This window comes from Exophiala xenobiotica, assembly GCF_000835505.1.
Source record: "Exophiala xenobiotica strain CBS 118157 unplaced genomic scaffold supercont1.3, whole genome shotgun sequence".
NCBI classification, from domain to species: Eukaryota; Fungi; Ascomycota; class Eurotiomycetes; order Chaetothyriales; family Herpotrichiellaceae; genus Exophiala; species Exophiala xenobiotica.
Genome location: NW_013562492.1, coordinates 4,429,708 through 4,450,425, shown reverse-complemented (window position 1 = coordinate 4,450,425; position 20,718 = coordinate 4,429,708). Strand labels below are relative to the sequence as shown.

At 52.4% G+C, this 20,718-nt stretch overlaps 7 protein-coding genes across 10 annotated transcripts; 1 reads left to right on the top strand and 6 right to left on the bottom strand.

Annotated features, from left to right (window-relative positions):
• Positions 1-10: 10 nt before the first annotated feature.
• Positions 11-3,044, bottom strand: PV05_05908 (uncharacterized protein; the record flags this gene model as incomplete). The annotated part of the gene is made up of 3 exons (XM_013462484.1): positions 11-902; positions 953-1,608; positions 1,655-3,044. The coding sequence occupies 3 exons, from the start codon at positions 3,042-3,044 to the stop codon at positions 483-485; spliced, it is 2,466 nt and encodes an 821-aa protein (XP_013317938.1). The 3' UTR covers positions 11-482.
• Positions 3,045-3,620: 576 nt separating this feature from the next.
• Positions 3,621-6,622, bottom strand: PV05_05907 (uncharacterized protein). The gene has a single exon (XM_013462483.1). The coding sequence runs from the start codon at positions 5,958-5,960 to the stop codon at positions 4,398-4,400; it is 1,563 nt and encodes a 520-aa protein (XP_013317937.1). The 5' UTR covers positions 5,961-6,622; the 3' UTR covers positions 3,621-4,397.
• A 2,721-nt stretch (positions 6,623-9,343) lies between these two features.
• PV05_05906 lies at positions 9,344-12,375 on the bottom strand. Of its 4 annotated transcripts, XM_013462479.1 has the most exons (5): positions 12,106-12,375; positions 11,978-12,049; positions 11,889-11,928; positions 11,714-11,818; positions 9,344-11,661 (listed from the first exon to the last, which is right to left on the bottom strand). In XM_013462479.1, exons 1-5 carry the CDS (start codon positions 12,184-12,186, stop codon positions 9,506-9,508), a joined length of 2,454 nt encoding a protein of 817 aa, XP_013317933.1. In that variant the 5' UTR covers positions 12,187-12,375; the 3' UTR covers positions 9,344-9,505. The 4 variants fall into 4 exon arrangements, with proteins under 4 accessions (XP_013317933.1, XP_013317934.1, XP_013317935.1 ...); XM_013462480.1 differs by having other exon boundaries at positions 11,714-11,830; positions 11,978-12,375; XM_013462481.1 differs by having other exon boundaries at positions 11,978-12,375.
• Positions 12,376-12,543: 168 nt separating this feature from the next.
• PV05_05905 (uncharacterized protein) lies at positions 12,544-14,430 on the bottom strand. The gene is made up of 2 exons (XM_013462478.1): positions 13,893-14,430; positions 12,544-13,837 (listed from the first exon to the last, which is right to left on the bottom strand). Exons 1-2 carry the CDS (start codon positions 14,182-14,184, stop codon positions 12,753-12,755), a joined length of 1,377 nt encoding a protein of 458 aa, XP_013317932.1. The 5' UTR covers positions 14,185-14,430; the 3' UTR covers positions 12,544-12,752.
• Positions 14,431-14,655: 225 nt separating this feature from the next.
• On the bottom strand, positions 14,656-17,072 carry PV05_05904 (uncharacterized protein). The gene is made up of 2 exons (XM_013462477.1): positions 15,597-17,072; positions 14,656-15,544 (listed from the first exon to the last, which is right to left on the bottom strand). Exons 1-2 carry the CDS (start codon positions 16,654-16,656, stop codon positions 15,504-15,506), a joined length of 1,101 nt encoding a protein of 366 aa, XP_013317931.1. The 5' UTR covers positions 16,657-17,072; the 3' UTR covers positions 14,656-15,503.
• A 931-nt stretch (positions 17,073-18,003) lies between these two features.
• PV05_05903 (homoserine O-acetyltransferase) lies at positions 18,004-19,862 on the top strand. Its single transcript, XM_013462476.1, has one exon. It carries the CDS (start codon positions 18,132-18,134, stop codon positions 19,725-19,727), a length of 1,596 nt encoding a protein of 531 aa, XP_013317930.1. The 5' UTR covers positions 18,004-18,131; the 3' UTR covers positions 19,728-19,862.
• Positions 19,758-20,706, bottom strand: PV05_05902 (V-type proton ATPase proteolipid subunit 2). Its single transcript, XM_013462475.1, has 5 exons — positions 20,537-20,706; positions 20,467-20,484; positions 20,402-20,414; positions 20,265-20,347; positions 19,758-20,215 (listed from the first exon to the last, which is right to left on the bottom strand). Exons 1-5 carry the CDS (start codon positions 20,600-20,602, stop codon positions 19,895-19,897), a joined length of 501 nt encoding a protein of 166 aa, XP_013317929.1. The 5' UTR covers positions 20,603-20,706; the 3' UTR covers positions 19,758-19,894.
• Between the last annotated feature and the right edge of the window lie 12 nt (positions 20,707-20,718).

The window sequence follows — 20,718 nt, the reverse complement described above, 5'->3', positions numbered from 1 at the left end:
GCACAGCGTGGTCGTTCCAGCTCTGCGACGCCGCCTGGATATGGAGCAAAGATAAGTGAGGCTTTGCATGATCAATAGGGACGTCGAAAGCGGATGGATATGCTCCGGCATTTCTTGCAAATTATTCTCAAGTGTCGCGCGACACAGCAACTGTGTGAATCCTCCGCTCCAAGAACCAATAGATGTCGTTTCCTCGACATCCTGAAAAAGTACATTCGGCTGTCCCCATACACATAGGAAATGAAGCCAGCCCACATAATATTCCCAGGTGTGTGTTCGACGCCCGATAGAATGCTCGCTGCAATGCCCCAAACCAGAAACACAAGACGACAAAGCCACTTCTCGTCCTCGGGAGCCACATCTATCACGCACCCAACACAATCGCCGTCCTTGCAGAGGCGCTTCTCCATCCTGTGGAACCGTGTTGTTGAGGTGTCCAGTACCGATCATGTCTTTCTTCGATGTGCCACTGTGAATTGCTGTCATGAACCCTCTCCATGCTCTTCAGCCATGCTCTCCAGGCTCCCTCTCCCACCATTGACAATATTTCGATTAGTCTTTGGGCCTCTCGACGGAACTCCCCCACCACTCGAACTAGGACTGACGGCTTTCTTTGACGGGCCATTTGGCGCTGGGGTAGTGACACCATCTGCTGTGCCTGGGGAATCCAGACTTTCCTCGCTATCCTTCTTCGTGCCAGGTGGAGGTCGGGAAAACATAGCTTTGAGGGCAGCTTTAGCTTTCGCTTTCTCCTCCTTCTCTTCAGCGGCCTTCTTGGCTGGATCTTCTTGAGCTTTCTCCTGGGCGTACTGCTTCCATTTTCTCCATCCATCAAAGTCGATCAACGCTTGCATGCATCCCCATTCCGTGACTTTACGCTCCATCCATACAAAATTGACGGGCTGTTCCACACGTTAGCCTGACTTGCGGGGGGAGAGAGTGATATGCTCACCTTGGTCAAGAAGTCATTACACCCTGCGGCCAATGCTTCATGCCTGTCACTCTGTAGACTGCTCGCGGTCAGTGCTACAATAATGACCGGACTCTTGAACAAATTTCGATCATGTAAAGCGTCAGCTTCTTCGGGAGCTCCGTTCGTGGTGGGTGCTTTTGGATGAGTCTCAATGGGACTGCCACCGAATACGCCAATTCCATTGACAGCTTCAAGCCGTCGGATCTCTTTTGTAGCTTCCAGACCGTTCATGACTGGTAGCTGGATATCCATCAAGACGAGATGAAACCCGCCCTTCCTCCACATAGCCACAGCCTCTTTCCCGTTCATCGCAGACTGCCACCTCACTTTGAGCCTTTTCATGAAAGCTTCCAGCAATTTCAGGTTGATGACGTTGTCCTCCACCAGCAACACATTAATGGGTGGCACAGTACCATCCAACAAAGCTGCCGATGCGGGTTTGGTCGAAGGCGGAGGAGGATCACCATTGGCTGAACGGTTTGTGACGGGGTTCTTCCTTTTCCTTTGCTTTTGTCCAGGGAGGGGGGATGATACCCGGTTCGGAGGGCTTATCGAGGGTTTGTGGTCACCCAGCGTCGGAGAAGTGGGAAGAGGCGGAGCTGTGGGAATGGTGCCATTCATCTGCGATTTGGGCTCTGTCCATATCAGTATATTCTCCTCCGAAAGACTAGATCAACGAACCAAGGACTTGCCCATTGGGCTGCACGGTATGCAAGATCGTCGGGCTGCTGGTATGTTGCCGGCCATACTTTGGTCTGGGATGTCTTCTTCCATGTGATCCAGGACTAGGCAAAGGCGGTAGCTGACCAGTCGTCAAGACGGACATGGAATGTTGGACGGCACCTGGGTGCGGTACATTGGAGAGATGAGGAGAGTGCAGGGGCATAGGGGGGAAATATTCTCGAGCATCGTCAGGAGGGCGGTAGTGATCCTGGTAGTAGTAGGAGATTTGGTGGTTTCCGCTTCGAGGGGATGGTCGTGGCGTCCGGCGTACAGTAGCCACTTCGATGATCAAGGCTTCGTCGACAGTCTGTCCTCCGGGATAGTATGTATCCAAGGTGATACCAATGGGTTCTTCAGGTCCTAAAGCTCGTTCCGACGGCACAACTTTATTGCCTTGCTCACGATTGATGATTTTTAGCGTAATGTCGGGAGCATCGATACTTCGGCCGAGAGAATTGGCATATTTTTGTAGAATGACATCGCGAACATTGTCCACCAGATCATCTTCAGCAACCTCTACTCTGGTGGGGGAAGCGCCGGGCCGCTTCACCCAGATCTTTCTCTGCATTGCTTCGGGGGAATCATATCGAGGGCATGATGGAGATGGAGATGGAAGAGTCGGGACGTTCGGAGTAGAAGGGTGCTGAACGACGAGGAGGGGAGGATTTGTGGTGGCAGTAGAGGGAGGACGTCGAGTGGACGAAGGATTCAGGGTGGAAATGTTGACGGCACCACCGGTAGATACCGTGGTGTTGATGCTCGTGGTGTTTGCAGGTATATCAAGTTGAGATGGATTCGCGGAAAATGAAGTGGGTTCAGGCGCCGGCGCAGGCTCAGGCTCGGTTGGGACGAGAGGAGGAGGAGTGGGAGGGTGAAGAGGAGCTGTGGCTGGTGCTGGTGCTGGTACTGGTGTTCGTGCTCGTGCTGGACCGGATGGCACTGATGGGACTTTCAAATGGGCATCGTCTTTGCCATTGGACGATTGTTCTCTGGGGGAGCATTGGCTTTCCTCGCCACTGGAGTTGGGCTCCAGTCGCTCCCTTGGCCAGGCTCGATCTCTGCTTTCCGGGCGATGGGTATCCGTATCGTTGCCCTCTCTTCTCCGCTTGCCTGTCGACTTCGCTCTGCTCCGTCGCCGACTGGTGATATTCGCAAGCGATGACAATGTTGGCAGAGTGAAGCTGAAGGTCGAGCCTAGAAGGTTGCTACTGGCGTTGCCTTCGTGGTCACTAGATTTGGTGCTGGCGTTGGCGCTGCCGCTGAAGGCCTTGGGACTGGTGTTTGCGTCGGAGTGGACGTTACCGGCGCTCAAACTTCGGAACAGCGACCGAGTTCTAGATAAGGGCATCTCCAAGTTGATTTTCCATCGGATCCAAAGCTGGACGAAAGACGACCACCTCGGGAAAAGTGATTGTTGTCGGGCATTGAGGTGGAATGAGCGAACGATCAGGGTTCACGTAAGGTAAACAGCCAGAAGGAAATTATGCAACTACAAGGCATGCATGAACCATGAACCATGAAATACGAACCACGAACCATAAACCATCGCCATCCATCGATCGCGCCAGGAAGCAACAACAAAATAAAAGGTTGCTTCCGACACAAGACACAGTGGCAGATGCCAACCTTACAGTACCTTACTCCGTAGTCCTGTTCAACATGCCATACCCTTGAACGCGTGCCACACTGATGACCATGCCTTGCCGCTCACTGCACCCAGACAGGATACCGACCCGGAGCGAGATTGGTGGTCATTGGGTGCCGCCTCTCATTCTCGCTGCCGCAAATCAGCTGCAGGCTTCTTACTGACTGCTGCAAACACATGTTCAAGGTCTTTGTCCTGCACGACTGGCTCAACCAAGGTTTGTGCAAGCGGCAAAGACACTGAACGAGCCGTTGTTCCACTCAGAAACAACATGAATGCTACCTATCGACCAACCACCCAAGGAAGGGTATCGCTGGTCTGCTTCTCTGCTACCCATTTTCAATCCAGATTCCAGAGACCGTCATCAGTTTTCACAACCAAACGACCGACAGTCACAGCATGCATGCGGCCTGGTCCACCCGTCCCTCAATCGATTGCTCTGAGGTCGTATTTCCTAAGTACCTGGGATATCTCGTATTGTCTCTAGGTGATCCACCTGGAAACTGGAATGCCCATGCTTCCAGAAAATCCTTCCTTCCCATTATCAAGACCCTTGTTTCACACCTGAATCATAACTACACGTGAAAAGAATGCATGCCGTCATGCTAGCAGAAAGCAACGGTGTATATAGGACCCCAGTTATGCCTCCAAACACGACAATATGAAAAAGCCCCATGCTGAAAAATCCTCGATAATGACGGTGTTCGACAAATGTTCCTGCCCGTAGTCATGCTTTCCCAACCATCCGAGCCCTTGACACTATTGGTCTGGATGTATCAATAAAACGCCATGTCGCTTGCTTGCCTGCCCTGCCTGATTGCTCGCTCGCTGTCCGCTGAAAGGGGAATCTCGTGACCAAAAGTTCAAAGAAAGGACTCGATGCAATGCATCAGCGCAACGCCCATCCAAGGTTCAAATCAAATCCCCAAATACACTCCTCTGCCATCGAAGGGAGAGACCTTTTGGTGCGCAATGGCTCTGCCACGCATTGAATGCCCTTCCATCCCACCTGCGCCGACCGCCAGCAAACCTTGCTCGCCAACATCTACATGTCTCCTACCGACCAAGCATATAATCAGCGTACATGCCGCCCATGTTCTGGTTCGCCGGACTGTTGTTCATACCCAGGGCTCGGAGGTTCGACACAGCACCAGATCCGACAGGAAACCCCTGATTGACGAATGGCGGAGGAGCCGCGACCCCATTGACCCCATTCGAGGTCATATTCAAGCCTGGAGGCGCCGAGAGTCCTGGCGGTGGCCCATTTGCGGTGGTAAATGACCCAAGGGCCATGCCGCCAAATCCACCCAAATTCATGGGCCCCGTGGCACTGAGAGGTGTTGCAGGGTTGGGGCTTCCAGGTTGTCCTGACCGGACACCCAGTGGATTCTTCGAGAAGCTCAATCGGATGCCACCTTTGACACTGTTGTGTAGTTGAGCACCATATAACTCGTTCAGCGCCTTGGTAGCGAACGAGATGTCTTCGAACTCGACAAAACACATGGGCCCGTTTTGTTTCGTCCGGAAACAAAGACGCTTGTATCCTCTCTGTTTCGAAAACATGGCTTTCAGTTCATCCTCAGATGTGTCTATAGGCAAGTTGCCTACATACAAGGTGTTGCACGGCGGGTTCTGGTCGGCCGGATTGACCGGTGGATAGTTGTGCCGTATATAAGGAGGGTTTGATACGCCGTACTGTCCGTTGGTATTCATCACCGGCGAAAATTGGGAATGAGGTGTTCGAGCCTGCAGGGCGGATCGCGGTGACGCATAGCCATTGGAGGATGCACCGGTCATGTTCGTATTAAGGGAGAGCGATTGAAATGCCGCGGTAGGAGCTCGGTTGTTGGTGGACTTTCTTCCTGCGTTGACCATGGAGGAGCTATGCATGTACGCCAAAGGGTCTTTCAGTAATTCGCGAGTATCGTCATCCCCTCCGTCTTCATCAATGACTGTCTTTCCGCTCACCCGCGAGCGATCCGGTAATGCGTTTGCCATTGGCGATTGAGGAGAAAAGATACTTTGTAACTGCGGCCCGGAATCGGAAGACTGATAGTCTGGCGGTGAGCCAACTGGGGGAGGTGATGTCTTGTCCAGCGCTTGGAAAGTGCCGTTGAATCGGGAAGATTTCTGAGCGCTGGCAGGCGGCGGCGATATTGATTGTGCGACCTTCCGGCCCGCCATAGGGTCTATAGTATTTCGCCGGGCCATTGAAGCCATGGAGCGATTCGAGATGATGTTCACAATCATCTTCGCCTGCCCAGCAGTGTTGGATTTGCCATCCAGCATTGCTTGCGCCTCGGATGCGCCTGTCATGGAACCAAAACGCGCGATTCCTGTGGCAAACCCAGCATCCTCGTCGTACTCGTTGGGGATGATCTCGGTGTCTTGGAGGTCTTTGGCGAAGAGCAACATAGTCCTCACCGCCTCAGGAGTCGTATTCTTAGGCAGACGGCGCAACATGACTGTGGGAAGGGCCATGAGGCCTTCATTGGCGGTCGACATGCGTCGCTCGGACGACGCAGCTTCGAAACCAGCGGGATGTGATAGCATGGTATGCGGGTCCGACAAAATGGTGTGTAGCCGATTATCTGGAGGGCTGAAAGCGATTGCGCTCATACCTAGAGTGCAAGGAAACAACCAAAGTTGATTTCGCCTATCACAGCTTCAGACACGAGACGGGCTCAAGCAGGACTCGGTCGCGATAGCGTTTCAGGTCGTGGCAGGAGCCGAAGAGTGCTTGCTTGAGCCAAGGTAGCTGATAACAGAGAGAAGCGAAGAGAAATGAGTTGTCGCTGATCACGCTTCAGGGCGCTCGATTTGGCGGCACCGTGATGGACAGAGTCGAATCCTCAACGACCATATTACTCATTCGTGGCGAGTTAACGGTTGTCGGATGTGACACCAGGTGTCCCGAGATCACGATCGCGAGTGAAAACAATCACCTGAAACAGTACTTGAAGTGCTGACGGATTTCTGTTGGATTCTTGAAGACGTTATCATTCCAAAAGGGATGCGCTCACGTTCCTGAAAGTGATCCTCACTGATAGTGGGATCCACACAGGGTCGAATCTGCTCCGGGTCGCCAATGGGATAGCGCGACTGATCTGAAAAGATGAGGGCCAGACAAATGGCCACGATGAATTTGGCGTCGCGTGAGGGTGAGTGTGACTTGAAGGGCTGTAGAATGAGGAGCTCGAAGGTGTGGAAAGAACGAGAGAAATGGAACGGGAACAAGCCTTCAGCAACAGCGCAAAGGGAAACCAAGACCTGACAGAGGCTGAGGAAAGTCGAAAGTCGCGGAGGTGGGATAGCGATTGAAGAGACGGGGAATATTTTGGCGGCGTCGAGTGGCCCAGTCGATAGCTGCGATAAGCCAGCCTGGGCCCGTGTTTGGCAATTCGCCAGGATGAACAATCGTGCCAATCCGGCACCGCTGTGGCTTGCAGAACGGGCCCGAGCACCAAGCTGGAGGAGCAGGGTGGATGATGGTGGACAGGGCCAAAGTACAAATCGCGATCGAGCGGCCAGCGGGTGGTGGAGAGTGGAACGGCCAGGGCTAAATAGGCTGCATGTCAGAAAGACTGTTGGTAGCCGGGAGAGGGGTTCGGACCTGATATTGGTTTGCAGCACCTGGTCACACAATAATAATGGATGCGAATGGATTATGGCAGAGACAAACGCGGAGGTTGATCAGTGGATACGGCTGCTCACTATGGGACACATGGGATCGTTCGGCTTTAGACGATGATCTTCAGCATCGCGAACAAAGGACGAGACGCCGCAAGGATAGTGGCAGATGGCAACAATCAAAGAGAAAGTACACTGAGTACAGCTATGCTGAAGGAGATCAAGTTGTAGGCTGCTGTATCTCTTTGGATTGATAAATCCAAACCTCAGTCGTCTTGGATGTGGACCGAAAGAGAGTACGGAGTACTATGTATGGCAAACTGAAAGGTCTCACTCGTCCTTTTCCGGGCACGGATGCTGGTGAGTTTGGACCAGAAATACACGCTGGTACCGTGTCTGGTAGCACAATCGTGTTATGCCCGAATTCTGTTCGCTAAATTCTGGGGAAAGGCCTGGAGGAACCTCGTCTTGACTGCCAGCCTCTCAGCTCGAGGTGTACTATGGTATGGTGACTGGGAGATAAGATACACATCGTGCGCCTGAAAAGTCGCAGAGCAGGGCCACGAAGCCCTCACGGGAGGTGCCTTCTCATCCTCTCCTCGCCAAAGCCGTGGGCCTGAATCTGGATGACAGTTGTTCTTAGTCTCCGGACAAGGTGTGGCACTAATGGTTGCACAATAGAGCCAGTCGAATAGGGCTTATGTATTCGATTAACAACTAGTGGTGACTCGTTTGCCCTCTGGAATTCATTGGGATACTTCAAAGAAGGAGGGTTGTCACCGTTGACCATTCAGAAGCATCACGGTGGCCTTTGATTTATGGGGACTTCGGAGTGCCCTAGCATGATAAGCCTGGGAACGTCGTCGTCCTAGGCTTTGAAGAGGCCAGTGGAGCCCACAATCTATCGCTCAGCAGCCTCAACATCCGACCTAGAGGCTTAGAGCATTCCCTAGCCCAAAGCGACAACGGCATATCCTTGCTTTCGCTGCTGCAGGGCTTCGAGGCATGCTTTCCATCCTCAGTCCTTGGACAATGGCGCTTCGTGTATCCGTACACGTCCGTCCGATATTCATGCTGGAAATCCGGGTCTGTCTGTCCACCAGGCATACTCACATCCTGGGGCAAGTCCACTGAAAGGACTTTTTCATCCCCTTAATCTGTGGCAGCACGGCTCACGAAGTGTACTGTGTAGATCGCTGGAAACGCTGCTCCGGCCATGCCGACTTCATATCAGATACTCCGTATTTTTGATTCACAGCCACAAATCATGGCGAAGGCGACTCCGCAGACTATAAGCATTGCTACGAGTACAGTCAATCCCCTTGAGTACCTTATTGATTATGCTTTGTCGCCATTTCTGTGGTCTAGCACACACGGGCCGGATACGATTGGCTCAGAAGCCCTCGCAAACGCTGGGCGAGGACATTCGCTTGCGTCCGAGGGGGTGCGGGACTTCCACAAGTCTGAATCATCACCTTTGCCTCTGGATCTCTGATCCTGGAGCATACTTATCTCGTGATGATCGTTCTGTCCCGGCTTGCTGGTCCAGTGATAGCCGTACCAGGAGAACACTGTTGACTCGTAAGGTGCGGTCCTGAGTCGTTATCCTCATGGCTGAGTGGGAGACGCGTCGTCCATCACTGGTGGTTTCGGTACCTGGAACGGCAGGGTACGCCCCTCTTTCTGGGCTGCGTCTTGTCAACGGCAGCTGGCCTTGTCTCAGCCGCTGATAGGTTGTCGGGACATGCACCTGCAGTTCCGTGACAGGCCGGGGCTCGCTCTGCCTTAGCCAAATGCTTCGACTGGGATGATCGCCATTGGCCTCCTGACTTTCAGGCGTCGCTAGCCTTACGGTCCGGGGGACAAAAGATACGCAGGACTGGAGCCTATAAGGGGGCAGCGTAGCGGGTTTCGAGCCCAGAAAGAGCATTCATGACGCTTGGCCGGTTCACCGTCCGCTTTCGAGATCCATCAAGTGACCCGATATTGAGGGTGTCACAAAGCGACTGGCGCAACAGAATCGGATCAACCATGCCACGCGCATCAGTGCATGTGGGCAGAGAAAAGAAGTGTGCATTCGAAGCACTCATTCTCCCTCCGTCGAAGCTGGGCGCAAGGGCCCTGCAGCCACTACATCGCACTCGAAGCCTGGCATTTCCACCCCGGCGCCTGCATATCCGCACTCGTCAGTCCTCCGTACCAGCCTGGACCATTCAGCGCTGCCGGACGATGTTCAATGGGTCTGCAAGGCAGCCGGCATTTGCACGACTGCACCTCGCAATGCACTTTACTCGTATAACTAGCCTCACTCCGACGTGAGAGAAATTTGTATTTTTGAACGAGTGCCTGCGCGAAAGCTGCATGTGTCACTGGTCTTTCAGTAGTAGATTGTCTGTCAACCTGGAATTTCTGGAAAGTCGGCGGCTGCCCTCAACGGTCTGCTGTGTAACAGCAAGAGGATTTCCGTGAGAATGCAGCTGAAACCCGGATTATGGGCATTCCCGCCAATTGTGTAACCCACCCTTCGACAATTGCTATCCCGAGTGCTCGATATGCATGAGGTCTTCTCCTCTATCGACTTTTCCTTCAGCTCCCCAAGCAACATCGCCCCCATACTTCTGAAGCATCTGTTCGGCGTATAAGCCAATCTTGTTTACCTTCCGCTCCTGCATCTCGGGTTTGCCCACACTGTCTTCATATGACGGCGGCAACTCTGAGTGGGAGCCGTTACCTTCTTTCGCTCGTTTCGGCGAAGGCTGTCCGTCTTCATCACGTACACCTGGACTCGAGGTCGACTTCGGGGTGAATTCACGGACGGAGCTGCTCGATCCAGTTTGATCAATCAAAGGCACGTCCTCGAACTCCGTCTCAGCCTCGACGTCAACAGATTGATCAATTGGTGTGCCTTCTTCTTCTCGTAACTCCTCAGAGAAAGCCTGATTGTCGCGTTCCACGAAACGCCTGAGTGGAAGGCTGAGTTCACTTCCTTTGAACCTCATTGCGTTCTCATTGGCGTATACGAGGAGCACGGACTGATGTTCGCTTCTCACAGCTTCAAGAACCTCCTTCTCGGTAATTTTGAGGACTGTGTATGGTCGTGAACCGTCACCAGCCGCGGCACTAGGACCCAAAGGATTGTTTTGCCCTGCCTCCGCTTGTTCTCGCGTGATAGGTCCTGCAACCGGTGCTGCATTGGCATCCTCGTCTTGCAACCATGCCATTTTCCACCACTGACTCTCTGGATCCTCGGAGCTAGACTCCTCGTCATCCAGATGCAGCAGGTCTTGGCTCGGCCGGCGGACATAAGTGATGTTGGTCTTCGTCGACACGCCCTGCAAGGTATATTTGCGGCGCGGAAGATTAGGGCTCTCCGGAGTAGGCTGCGTCAGCTGTGAAGCGATCTTGCGCATCGTGAGCCGTAGTCCAGCTTTCCTCTGTTCCAATTGTTGCGACTTCTGCTCGATGCGCCGAAGGATACTTTGCAGTTCTTGGCGGACTTCCTCAACATCAGCCGCACTCACAGCATCTTCTGATATGGCTCCTTGACCATCATATAGTCCATGAGAGATCGATGTTTTCCCAATCACTCCAGCTGAAGCTTTAGCAGCTGCGTCAAGTACCTCTCGCGTCATCAGGACCCTGTTATCAGGCACTTTGGCAATGTCGCACCGCCGCTGGATGGCCGTACACTGCTCGATGTCCCGGCGTAGATGTTGCAATTGCTTTCTTATTTGCATGGTCGCTTCTCTGCACTCATGCATATAGCGGTCCGGGTACCATACAGGATCCAGGCTTAAGTTGAGCCCGGCTTTGCCCGGATTAGGATCGCGGATGCGTATGGTAAAGATCTCAGCAGCATGATCAATCCAGACGTCGTCAATGTTTCCCCTCTCATCATCCCAGACGGTAGTGTCGAGAATATCTACTAGTGTCTGACCTAGAGCAGGGTTGATGAATGGCTCCACGCATACCATGTTTTCCTCCTGTCGGTTGTTCCCAGAGCCATCGTCTTTCACAGCGGTAGAGGTGAAGACCTGCGTCAACTGTTCGCTCGGGTCCTGTCGGAGTGCTGCTGTGCTCCACGCCTGCATCACACGAAGGAATGACGAACTGTCTTTACTTCTGCGAACCTTTTGGAGATCGGCCAGCGCATCGACACTGCCATAAGCACGATTCGTTCTATCGAGGAAGGCCATCAAACACTGGACCTCTGCAAGTACATTGCATTCGTCTCGGTCGATGCGCAGAGTGCTGTCCGTCGACAGGGCCTTGACGTTTTCATCCGTTGTCCCTGACCACCAGCTGTTTTCATGGCCGTAGGCATGGATCTTGAGACTGGGCATAAGCATAGCTTCGCGAGCCAGAGGTATGCTGTGGTAGATGGTCAACATTGGAGCAAGGTAGTCTGTTTCCTTTGGACCGCGTAGAAAAGCTGGCTCGTCGTCGATGCGGCGCCGTTTCGAAGGGGGTGGGTGATCGATGATCTCACGCGCCGTGGAGAATGTGGTGAGAGCCCAGCTGGAGGGCTCATAGTACTCTCGTTTTGCAGGACCAAAATGCGCCCCTGTGCTGGTCACTCCGTTCTCTTGCGCTGGTAAGTTTTGCTGCAGGGATTCTGCCATTGCACGTTGGATCGCTGGATCGTTCATTTCTTCTTGTTCTCTCAGAGTCTTTGCATCTGATGCAAAAGCTGCCACTGTATCAGCAAATGGAAGCATCAATCGACTTGAGCAGATGGCTACCTTCAGCGTGATCATACGATAGATCCACGAACGATCTACCATGATCTGTTCTCGAGGGTGGGCGTGACATAGCGGGCATACCTCCCATACTAGAGTCATCTGCATCTATACGGAAAGCTCAAGTCAACATCAGTCTCTCAAGCATATGATGATGAGCGGCCAGCGTTTCGCTTACATGGAATATTGTCCTGCTCCTGCCATTGATTTGCAGGTGGCTATCGGAACATGAGCAACGCCTATGGCTGGGATATCATGGAGACTCACTGGCTCTTTCAGAGAGCCTACTGGATCTTCGAAGTACGCATTTATAGCCGCATTGACGTCGTTGTTGAATTTCTGCGGTCTCGGCCTCAGCATGGCTTCCTCTTTTTCTGGCTGCTCAATGGTCTCACCCGAAGCAAAATCCTAGCTCCTGCCTCGTCTGCTTGTGTTATTCCGACCACTTGAGCGATCTGATCCTGTGTGGCCGCCATGTCGAGAGGAGAGTGCGTGACGGACTGGGTAGGATTGGGCGCATGGGAGGTGTGATAGCGAGTATGGCTATCCACGCCGTAATGAAGGCTGGAGAGACGGATGTAATTTATCTAGTCGATCGTGTATTAACAGCACACCGTCGGAACAATAAGTGACAGTTGAGAAGAGGCGCTGTGAAATAATGCTGTGCCTGCTGCTCCGTCAAACATTGACCTACTTGTTTGTAGACGTACGTAGTTTGCCCACCACTGGAGCCAATAGAATGCTGCCTGACCGCCCTCCGGACAGCCTTGCATGAAAGGCACTAAATAGAAAGCTACCATATGTTATTGTAGGCTACTTCTGGGATGAAGTGGCACTTGAGACAATCTGGTCTTTACTTTCTATAGTTAATGGTTACTTTGTTTCCACGTGCATCAGACAGCCCTTGCTTGTACCCCAAGTCCTGGTGTCTTAAAACCAAAATGTTAACAAACATGCCGGTAAATCAATGGTCCTATGTCGCCTTCCGAGCAACCCAGAAAGGATCCGACCGAGCCTCGTCATGGCGATACAGTCTTTGGGTCTAGAAATCCTTAAAGGCTTCTTCCCACTCCTCACGTAGCTCGTCCGTGTATCTGCCTCTACCACCTTCACTCTCCTCGCCTTCCACCGGATCAGGATATTCGTCAAAATTGCCGGCATCTCCAGCCCATTCTACCCTTGGTATAATAGGGCCTCTTCGTTTCCGATAGTAGATTTCATCCCAATCTACCCCATCGAAGAAGTAATGCTCCATGACCCTCTTGCTGCCACCTGCGATTTGGCCTAACCGTTGAGTAGGATCGGTCTTGCACAATGCCAGAATGAAATCGCGTGCTGCTCTCGGAACGTGGAGGCTATGTCGATGGCCTGGCTGGGATTGGTGCGGGGTGGGAAAGCGGATGTGGCCAGCAACAATCTGCTCGTAAATCCGCATGGGATTTTGGTCCCAGAAGGGCGGCTGTCCGATAAGCATTTCATATACCAAGATACCTAATGCCCACCAGTCGACTGCCGTACCATGGCCGGTATTACGGATGACTTCTGGGGCGAGATATTCGGGAGTGCCGCAAAGAGTGTAAGTGACGCCTGCTCCGCTCGCCTGCGGCTCGGGATGCTCTGAAGCCGGCTTAACATGGTGATTGTTTGGAATATTGGGAGACGTTTGATCGGGGGTAGGCGGTAGGTATTTGGCAAACCCAAAGTCGACGAGTTTCAGGTGGCCATCCACATCCAGCAGGATATTCTCGGGTTTCAGATCTCGATAAGCAACAAACTGTACTTCATGTAGATAAGCCAATATCAGAGTGATTTCTGCCGCATAAAATTGTACTGTTGCGAAGGAGAAGCGCCGCGCACGTCGAAGGTAGGAGAAAATCTCTCCTCCGGGAGTATAGTCGAGGAGCATGTATAATGAGGTGTCATCGGAGAACGACGTGACCAGAGTCGTTATGAAAGGGTGCCCGGCGACTGCGGCAAGGACGTCTCGCTCGTTCCGCACATGTTCGACCTGCTTCAACTTGATTACATCGACTTTTTTTAGAACTTTCAACGCGAAGACCTTGTCTTTGTCTTGTGGGTGAGGATTGGCAAATCGGCACAGCCACACTCGAGCAAACGTTCCGGTTCCTGGCCAGACGTTGTCAGTTTAAGAATCCGAGCAGGCAATCACCAGATCTCATACCCAGGGTCCGCATCAGTTCGAAGTCGCTGAGCTTCAAATGTCTTGATGATTGTCCTAACTGTTTCTTTTCAGGATCCTTTGATATCTCCTCCGGAGGCATGACAGGCCTCGATTTCTCTGCGTGGCCATGGTTGAGGACCAGATCCTTTTCGTGCTGGCGACTCGGGTGAGGATGGGAGGCGCTTCTAGCATTTTGTGGGTTACCAGGTCGCAGAGATTGCCTATGGCCTTGAGCTGAGGCTGCTCGCGGCTGCTGCGGTTGCTGCGACGGCTGAAGCGTCGCTGTGCTCATCGGTGCAACCAATTTGCATCTTCCTTAATCGTGGCAGCCGTGGAGGCCTAGAGTCATGTCGGAGCGCCAATTGCACCCATGCGATTCAGGAAATACGAGACAGCCGAATTCACAATAGATAGAGCAAGGAACAGATTGTGGGGGAATGTGAGGGAACGAGGGATTGAATTGCGCAGTCGTGGAAGAAGCCAGCAGCCGAACCCAAGCCACCGCCGCGACGTAGAGCAATGGAAAATAGCTGTCAATCAGCAACCAACGACCAACAAGCAAGCACCGACAATAACACTTTCAGTTTTGGCGCTCACCAAGTGGAGTTTGAAACATGGGATTGAGAATGACGAAAGGGTGGGACGACGAGACCGCTGGGCATGGCTGAAAAGAGGTAGCCAGAGCCTGCGCGGGCATGGCGGGGCAAAAAAAGCGAGCCAGCTGCAGATGACGGAGGAGCGTGAGAAGCCTTGTTTGGGCATCCTGCAGCCTGCGATACGCGGATAGCTTAGGCACTAGGCACCATCATGCACTGATATTTGGTACAAGTGAGCACTGTGAGCCAACTGAAATCTGAGCATCTGGCGGCCCATGCTTGTGGAACCCGAAAATTCCATCTCCATAACAAATTCAGCGGTCGATTTCAGCTGTCTGGTCTCGATCATCGAGCCCTGTCTGTCCAACTCAAACACGGCTGATCTGGTCGGATTCAACCATAGCGCGACGAACGGAACACCACAGTGGAGGGCTCGCTACGAGTAGAAGTAATCCAAGGCAAAGACCTGGTGTCCTGGGCCAATGTCTCATACCTTGCTTGGTCGGTAGGGAGTAGACGCTCCCAGAATTGCAAAAGCGTCTGCTCGCTTATAGCCTCGACCAGCTATTATTGAATGAGGACGTAGCGAAATATATTTCTCGGTCACTAGCATTGTCAATATTGGAGCATGACGGTCAATAAGAGGTCTTTGCACATATGCCATGTCCCGTCATCCCGGCTGGCCTGTGCTCTTTCTCTCAACGCCGTCTATATGCACTGACAATTTGTTTGATAGCCACTTCGTCCCGCGGAGAATTCCTGCTTTTTCGCTGCCGTTAGGCTCCAGGCCCGAATTCGTAGGATCGGACGGGATACAACAATTGTACTGAGCTGGAGAACTCTCGGATGTTGTCGAGCTGTCGAGCTGTCGAGCTGTCTATTGAAATATGTCTGGGACCCCAATGTTGACCCTGTCGGCAACCAAAACGAACCCCCCGCTCTGCTCAGAACGCGGCAAGACTTTTCATTGTACTTAAACATGTATATCTCCACAAGTTAGCAAAGCATTGAGACACTATTCGCCCTTCATGCGTTCCTGTTGTGGCTTCCAGGATCCTGTCATTGATTAGTTGAGATATCGCATGCCGGGCAAAGTCTTTGGACTCACCGTCAAACTCGTGTTTCACAAAAGCCATCGGATGGTCAGGGCTCTCAGCACCCATCTGGCCGACTCCGGGACTGAAACTGGTAATCGGCAGGACAACAACATCGCCAATCTTCTTGTGTTCTGTGATACCAAAGAAATCTGCGTATGTAACATTCGACCTTCGTGAACTGAAATCAAAGTGCTCCTTGTTGTTAAAATATGTAAACAGTGCATCGGTCCACACACCGGGACCTGTGTACTCCATGATACTCCTGTCGGGGAGTTTGCCCTTTCGAAGACGACCAGCGTTTTTCATGGCCAGAGTGTCTTCTGTAATCGTAGCCACAATATCTCTCAAGACAGGATGTCCGGGTTTGGCTTGGATCGTCCACTGGCAGAATTGTATCCTCCTAGCATACCACTCGTTCCAGTCCGGCCTGTCTGGGTCTGCCTCGATTCCAATGACCAAGCCGACGGTGGACTTGTCGAGATTGGGGGGTAGCCAATCGGCGGCGGACTGTAGCGCCTGAGTGTCGATATCACTGTAGATGCCTCCACGAGCAAGTAAGATTAGATACCGGAAGAAGTCGGCCTTCAGAACTGGTAATGGCATGGCCTCATACGCTTCGACAACATCCGGCACAGAAGCATATAAATAGTTGATCAAGTGAACCGCAGCATCATCCGTAATGACCTCGTGAACGAAACCGGGGTGTAAAGTTGTCCATGAGGCTTCGAAAGGTCTCAGCCTTTCTTCAAATTTGCCCGAACCTGGTCCTGTCTTCCACGTCTGCCATACAAATGCAGGGAACTTGATCTCGATGTCGTAAGGGAAATGATAGCGCAAGCGTTCACGCAATGGCTTGGAAGCGAGGTTCTGTAGGGTCTGTTCGTCTTGTTGGGTTCTGGATACCGATTTGGGTGGAGGGTAGGATCTCGAAGGTTGTCCTGCTCTTTGCACCGTCGAATGCACCAAGGCGGGATCAGACACTGAGGGAGAGGTAGGCCGGAGGAGTAGGAATAAGGTGAGGAGGACAGCAGCAACCGCAGCTACTCGCTTCACTGTTGTTGAGATCACCATGGCTGAAGTCGGTTCAAAGATGGCCTTTTCACTCGGTCACCAAGAAGCACGCGCGAGTTGAGATATTATGTAGCGGCGATCATTGGGTGCAGGTATACCTCACTGCCGCAGCACTGTGTACTTTTTTAACCGGATGCCGTCCGAATCTGAGGTGAGCGCCAGTGCAGGCGCCCGCATCTATGAAGTTGATTGGTTGCACATGGTGGTTTCGAAGTTGTGTGTCTGTCCAGAGTGCCCTGCGTAGTTGGAGGTGCGCAGAGAGAGCGCAGGGTGATATTACAGAGTCGTCCGCCGGAGATCAAACCTGGATTTGCAAGGAGAGTCGAGTGCTGAATCAGGGTGAGAGTGGACCGTCTGCAAAGAAATAAAGGAGAGGATGCTGAGAACGAGAAGCTGCGCACGGATTTGTCTCTGGCTGAACGTGCATCATTACGACGACCGCAAGATTATTCCTTGTAGCACACCACCACACTAAGGGTTTCCACTGGGTTCCTTCCTGCTGGATCGAGGTTGACAGGGGTTCGGCTTCGCTTTTCAGCACAAGCTTTCAGGATGCCGGTGCTACTTGTTTGAGATACAATATCCGAACCTATGATCGAATTTCCACTCGACTTGGCCAAATTCTACTATGGTACATATCTTGAAAGCTAGTGCTAGGTCTTTGAGCGGACAGCCGAGCTTGATTTGAAAAATCCACAGGCTAACATTCGAGACCACGTCTCTTTACAGAACAGCATCGTCTACAGGTACTTGCTGTAAGAGGTACACAGTCAATCGCTGCGATGCCACAGCAATGGACACTCAGCTGGAACCCGCCTTACGCAATCCTATCTCCACATCTTCGGCAGTGCTGGTTTGTCGACACGCGTACTGTGGGCTTCCATCACGCTGCGCAAGAGGTGATTTGATAGGGCTCTTGTCTGTCCGCTGGCATGGCGTATTCCGACACCATAGCAATGGTGAAACAATCTGGAGGACTATTTCCATCAATTGTCCGATTATTGAAAGAAGATCTTCAGGACGACGGAGAGAAGCTGATCCGGAACACCTTGCAACAAGTCATCGTGGATAGTTTCCTTGGCTGACAAGTTTTCCAGCAAAAGGGTATCCGAGAAGCGCTCTTCACAATCATCCAGTGTTGATCTTGACAAGCCGCCAACGTTCTTCTGGCCGTTGATAACTATGCTCTGTACCAACATTCCACCACATCTGCCATCTGGGCTCGAGGTCTGGATCTCACGCTAGAAGTGTCTAACCGTGGAAGGTCGAGCGACCTCGGAGAATTTTTTAGCATTTCCATTGGATCCTGATGATGTGATTCTGCTAATGCGCAATTCCCTCGGTCAGTTCGTGCTTGAACCAGTGCAAAATATGTCAGAGGGCAAAATGGAGTCTGTTTCTCAAAAACTACCTCCAGAAAGAGGCACCGTCCTCTCTTCTCCCATCATCTGTCTGGGATCGAATCGACAACCAGCATGGCGGCCCCCCGAGGGGCTCAGATAGCGGCTCGCCTGCTCACTCGAGGCTCCAAATCTATGACCGTGAAGCCCTCTCCCTTCAGCCCTAGACGGCAGCATTCTGGCGTCCCAAGCAAGAATCCGATTACGAATGCCTATCTACACACTCGCTCTGGCCACCACGCCCAGGCAGCTGCTCCAGCACAAGAGGAGGATGTTTGGGAACCCGCCGAACCTTCCAATCCCGCCATGGTATTCCCGTGTCTTGACGCTCAGGAACAGAAGACGGCTGCATTACAGAGCCGGTCGCTAGAGTCTGGCCCTGAGCCCTCTTATACCACCGGTACTCATGTGGTGTTTCATAGTCCTGAGCCACTACTACTTGACTGGGGTGGTGTCCTGCCAGAATTTGAAATTGCTCATGAGACCTGGGGAACCTTGAACGAAGACAAGAGCAATGCCATCCTCCTACACACTGGTCTATCGGCGTCAAGCCACGCACACAGCACCAAGGCTAACACAAAACCTGGCTGGTGGGAGAAATTCATTGGACCAGGTGCACCTATAGACACCAACAAATACTTCGTCATATGCACAAATGTGATCGGCGGTTGCTTTGGTTCGACCGGTCCTTCTTCGATCGACCCCTCCGATGGGCAAAGGTATGCCACAAGATTTCCCATATTAACCATGGACGACATGGTACGAGCACAAGCAAGATTGTTGGATGGCCTTGGTATCAAGCGATTGTATGCAAGTGTGGGGGCAAGTATGGGCGGAATGCAGAGTCTTGCTTTCGGCGTACATTTTCCCGACCGAGTAGGCAAGGTCGTCAGCATATCTGGATGTGCTAGGAGTCACCCCTATAGTATCGCGATGAGGCATACACAACGGCAGGTCTTGATGATGGATCCTAAGTGGAATCGCGGCTTTTACTACGACAGCATCCCGCCCCATTCTGGCATGAAACTCGCCCGTGAGATTGCCACTGTGACTTATCGAAGCGGACCCGAGTGGGAGAACCGATTCGGACGACGGCGAGCGGACCCGAGCAAACAGCCTGCATTGTGCCCCGACTTCCTTATCGAAACGTACCTTGATCATGCTGGGGAGAAGTTCTCCCTGGAGTACGATCCGAATTCGCTCCTATATGTATCGAAAGCCATGGATCTCTTCGACTTGGGATATGCTCATCAGGACAGGACCAGAATAAGGCGGCAGCAGAACCTTGAAAAACTGAGCCAACGTGGAGGTCGGCCGGTACGGAATGACGTCTCTTGCAGTCTGACATTACCCTCGAAGAAATATGAAGAACAGGAGCTTACGGCTCCTATGGATGAGGCTGTTGATTCTGTTGCGCCCGGGCCGCCTCAGGATCTTGTTAGAGGTATGGAGGCATTGAGATCACATCCCGTATTGGTCATGGGCGTGGCAAGTGACATCCTTTTCCCAGCCTGGCAGCAACGCGAAATCGCTGAGACACTACGTGCCACGGGCAACCATCAAGTGACCCATGTCGAGCTAGGAGAGGATATCAGTCTCTTCGGTCATGATACGTTTTTACTAGACTTGAAGCATATTGGTGGAAATCTCGGGACGTTCTTGGAAGGATGACGCGAAGTGGATGGGGCGTATGGAACGGCATCATGTAGCATTGAATTGATTCGAAACATTACTAGTACAGAGAATCTGCTTGCAATGCTGTCTACAATCGTAGCAGCGTGAGCAGTAAATTTCCCTCGATTGCGCTCTCAGCAAGCGGCGTTCCCCTGCGGTTTCGTCTAACTCTTCGAATTCAAGAGCAAACCCACAATCAGGCCATAGAGCCCCAGCACTTCAGCAAAAATCAGGATGAGCACCATTCCTACGAAGATCCTCGACTGTTGCATATAAGACCTCACACCCATATCTCCGACAATGCCAATGGCATAACCAGCGGCCAAACCGGCCAAGCCAACGCTGAGACCGCTGGCCAGGTGCATAAATCCGGTGAACAGGCTGTAGTGCTTTGCTGGTGGAGGTTCCATGTCTCCAGCAATCAATACGGAGATGACGAGAGCGTAGACGGCGATGATACCAGCCATGACCACCGGTATCAGTGACTATAGCCTGGTCAGTCCTGAGTGGCGGGGTGGTTGTGCTTGTTCAGACCTTCATGACCAGATCAGGGCGGTATTGGCCAACACCGGCGATGCCAATTCCTGCTTTTGCCGTGCCATATGCTGCTCCTAGACCTGTATGTTCTCAGTATCTTGCTACCACCAGTCTCTATCAACCATAGATCATACATCCAAAAATCATCTAGCGAGTCGTCGGTCAGTGAAGGTCTCGACGCGAAGTTTCGGCGACATACTGCAGATGCAATTCCAGCCTAATGAATTGTCAGCACTGCTATCAAGTGAGGTGTGATGGGAACGACTTGCCATTCCAAAGAAGGGTGCAAAGCTGGGTGTATATTCGTTTGCGGGAGTATCCATGATGCCTGCCATCTTGTCGATCTGGTAAGCACGTAGCTTGTTCTCTTATCGCCTTGAAATAATGGAGAGGGCGAGGGGGAAGGAGGTGATGCAGCTGTGGGTAGAATAGAAATGCCTGCTGCTGCTGC

Bases quoted from the DNA above. Each gene is read 5' to 3' on its own strand.
- PV05_05904 (XM_013462477.1), bottom strand. From the start codon at position 16,656: ATGGTGATCTCAACAACAGTGAAGCGAGTAGCTGCGGTTGCTGCTGTC. The intron at 15,545-15,596 runs GTGAGTCCAAAG...AATCAATGACAG, and splicing joins TGTGAAACACGAGTTTGACG to GATCCTGGAAGCCACAACAG.
- PV05_05905 (XM_013462478.1), bottom strand. From the start codon at position 14,184: ATGAGCACAGCGACGCTTCAGCCGTCGCAGCAACCGCAGCAGCCGCGA. The intron at 13,838-13,892 runs GTATGAGATCTG...ACGTCTGGCCAG, and splicing joins CGAACTGATGCGGACCCTGG to GAACCGGAACGTTTGCTCGA.
- PV05_05906 (XM_013462479.1), bottom strand. From the start codon at position 12,186: ATGGCGGCCACACAGGATCAGATCGCTCAAGTGGTCGGAATAACACAA. The intron at 11,929-11,977 runs GTGAGTCTCCAT...ATGTTCCGATAG, and splicing joins TAGGCTCTCTGAAAGAGCCA to CCACCTGCAAATCAATGGCA. The intron at 11,662-11,713 runs GTAGCCATCTGC...ATACAGTGGCAG, and splicing joins ATCGTATGATCACGCTGAAG to CTTTTGCATCAGATGCAAAG.
- PV05_05907 (XM_013462483.1), bottom strand. From the start codon at position 5,960: ATGAGCGCAATCGCTTTCAGCCCTCCAGATAATCGGCTACACACCATT.
- PV05_05902 (XM_013462475.1), bottom strand. From the start codon at position 20,602: ATGGCAGGCATCATGGATACTCCCGCAAACGAATATACACCCAGCTTT. The intron at 20,216-20,264 runs GTCTGAACAAGC...ACCAGGCTATAG, and splicing joins GCCCTGATCTGGTCATGAAG to TCACTGATACCGGTGGTCAT.
- PV05_05903 (XM_013462476.1), top strand. From the start codon at position 18,132: ATGGCGGCCCCCCGAGGGGCTCAGATAGCGGCTCGCCTGCTCACTCGA.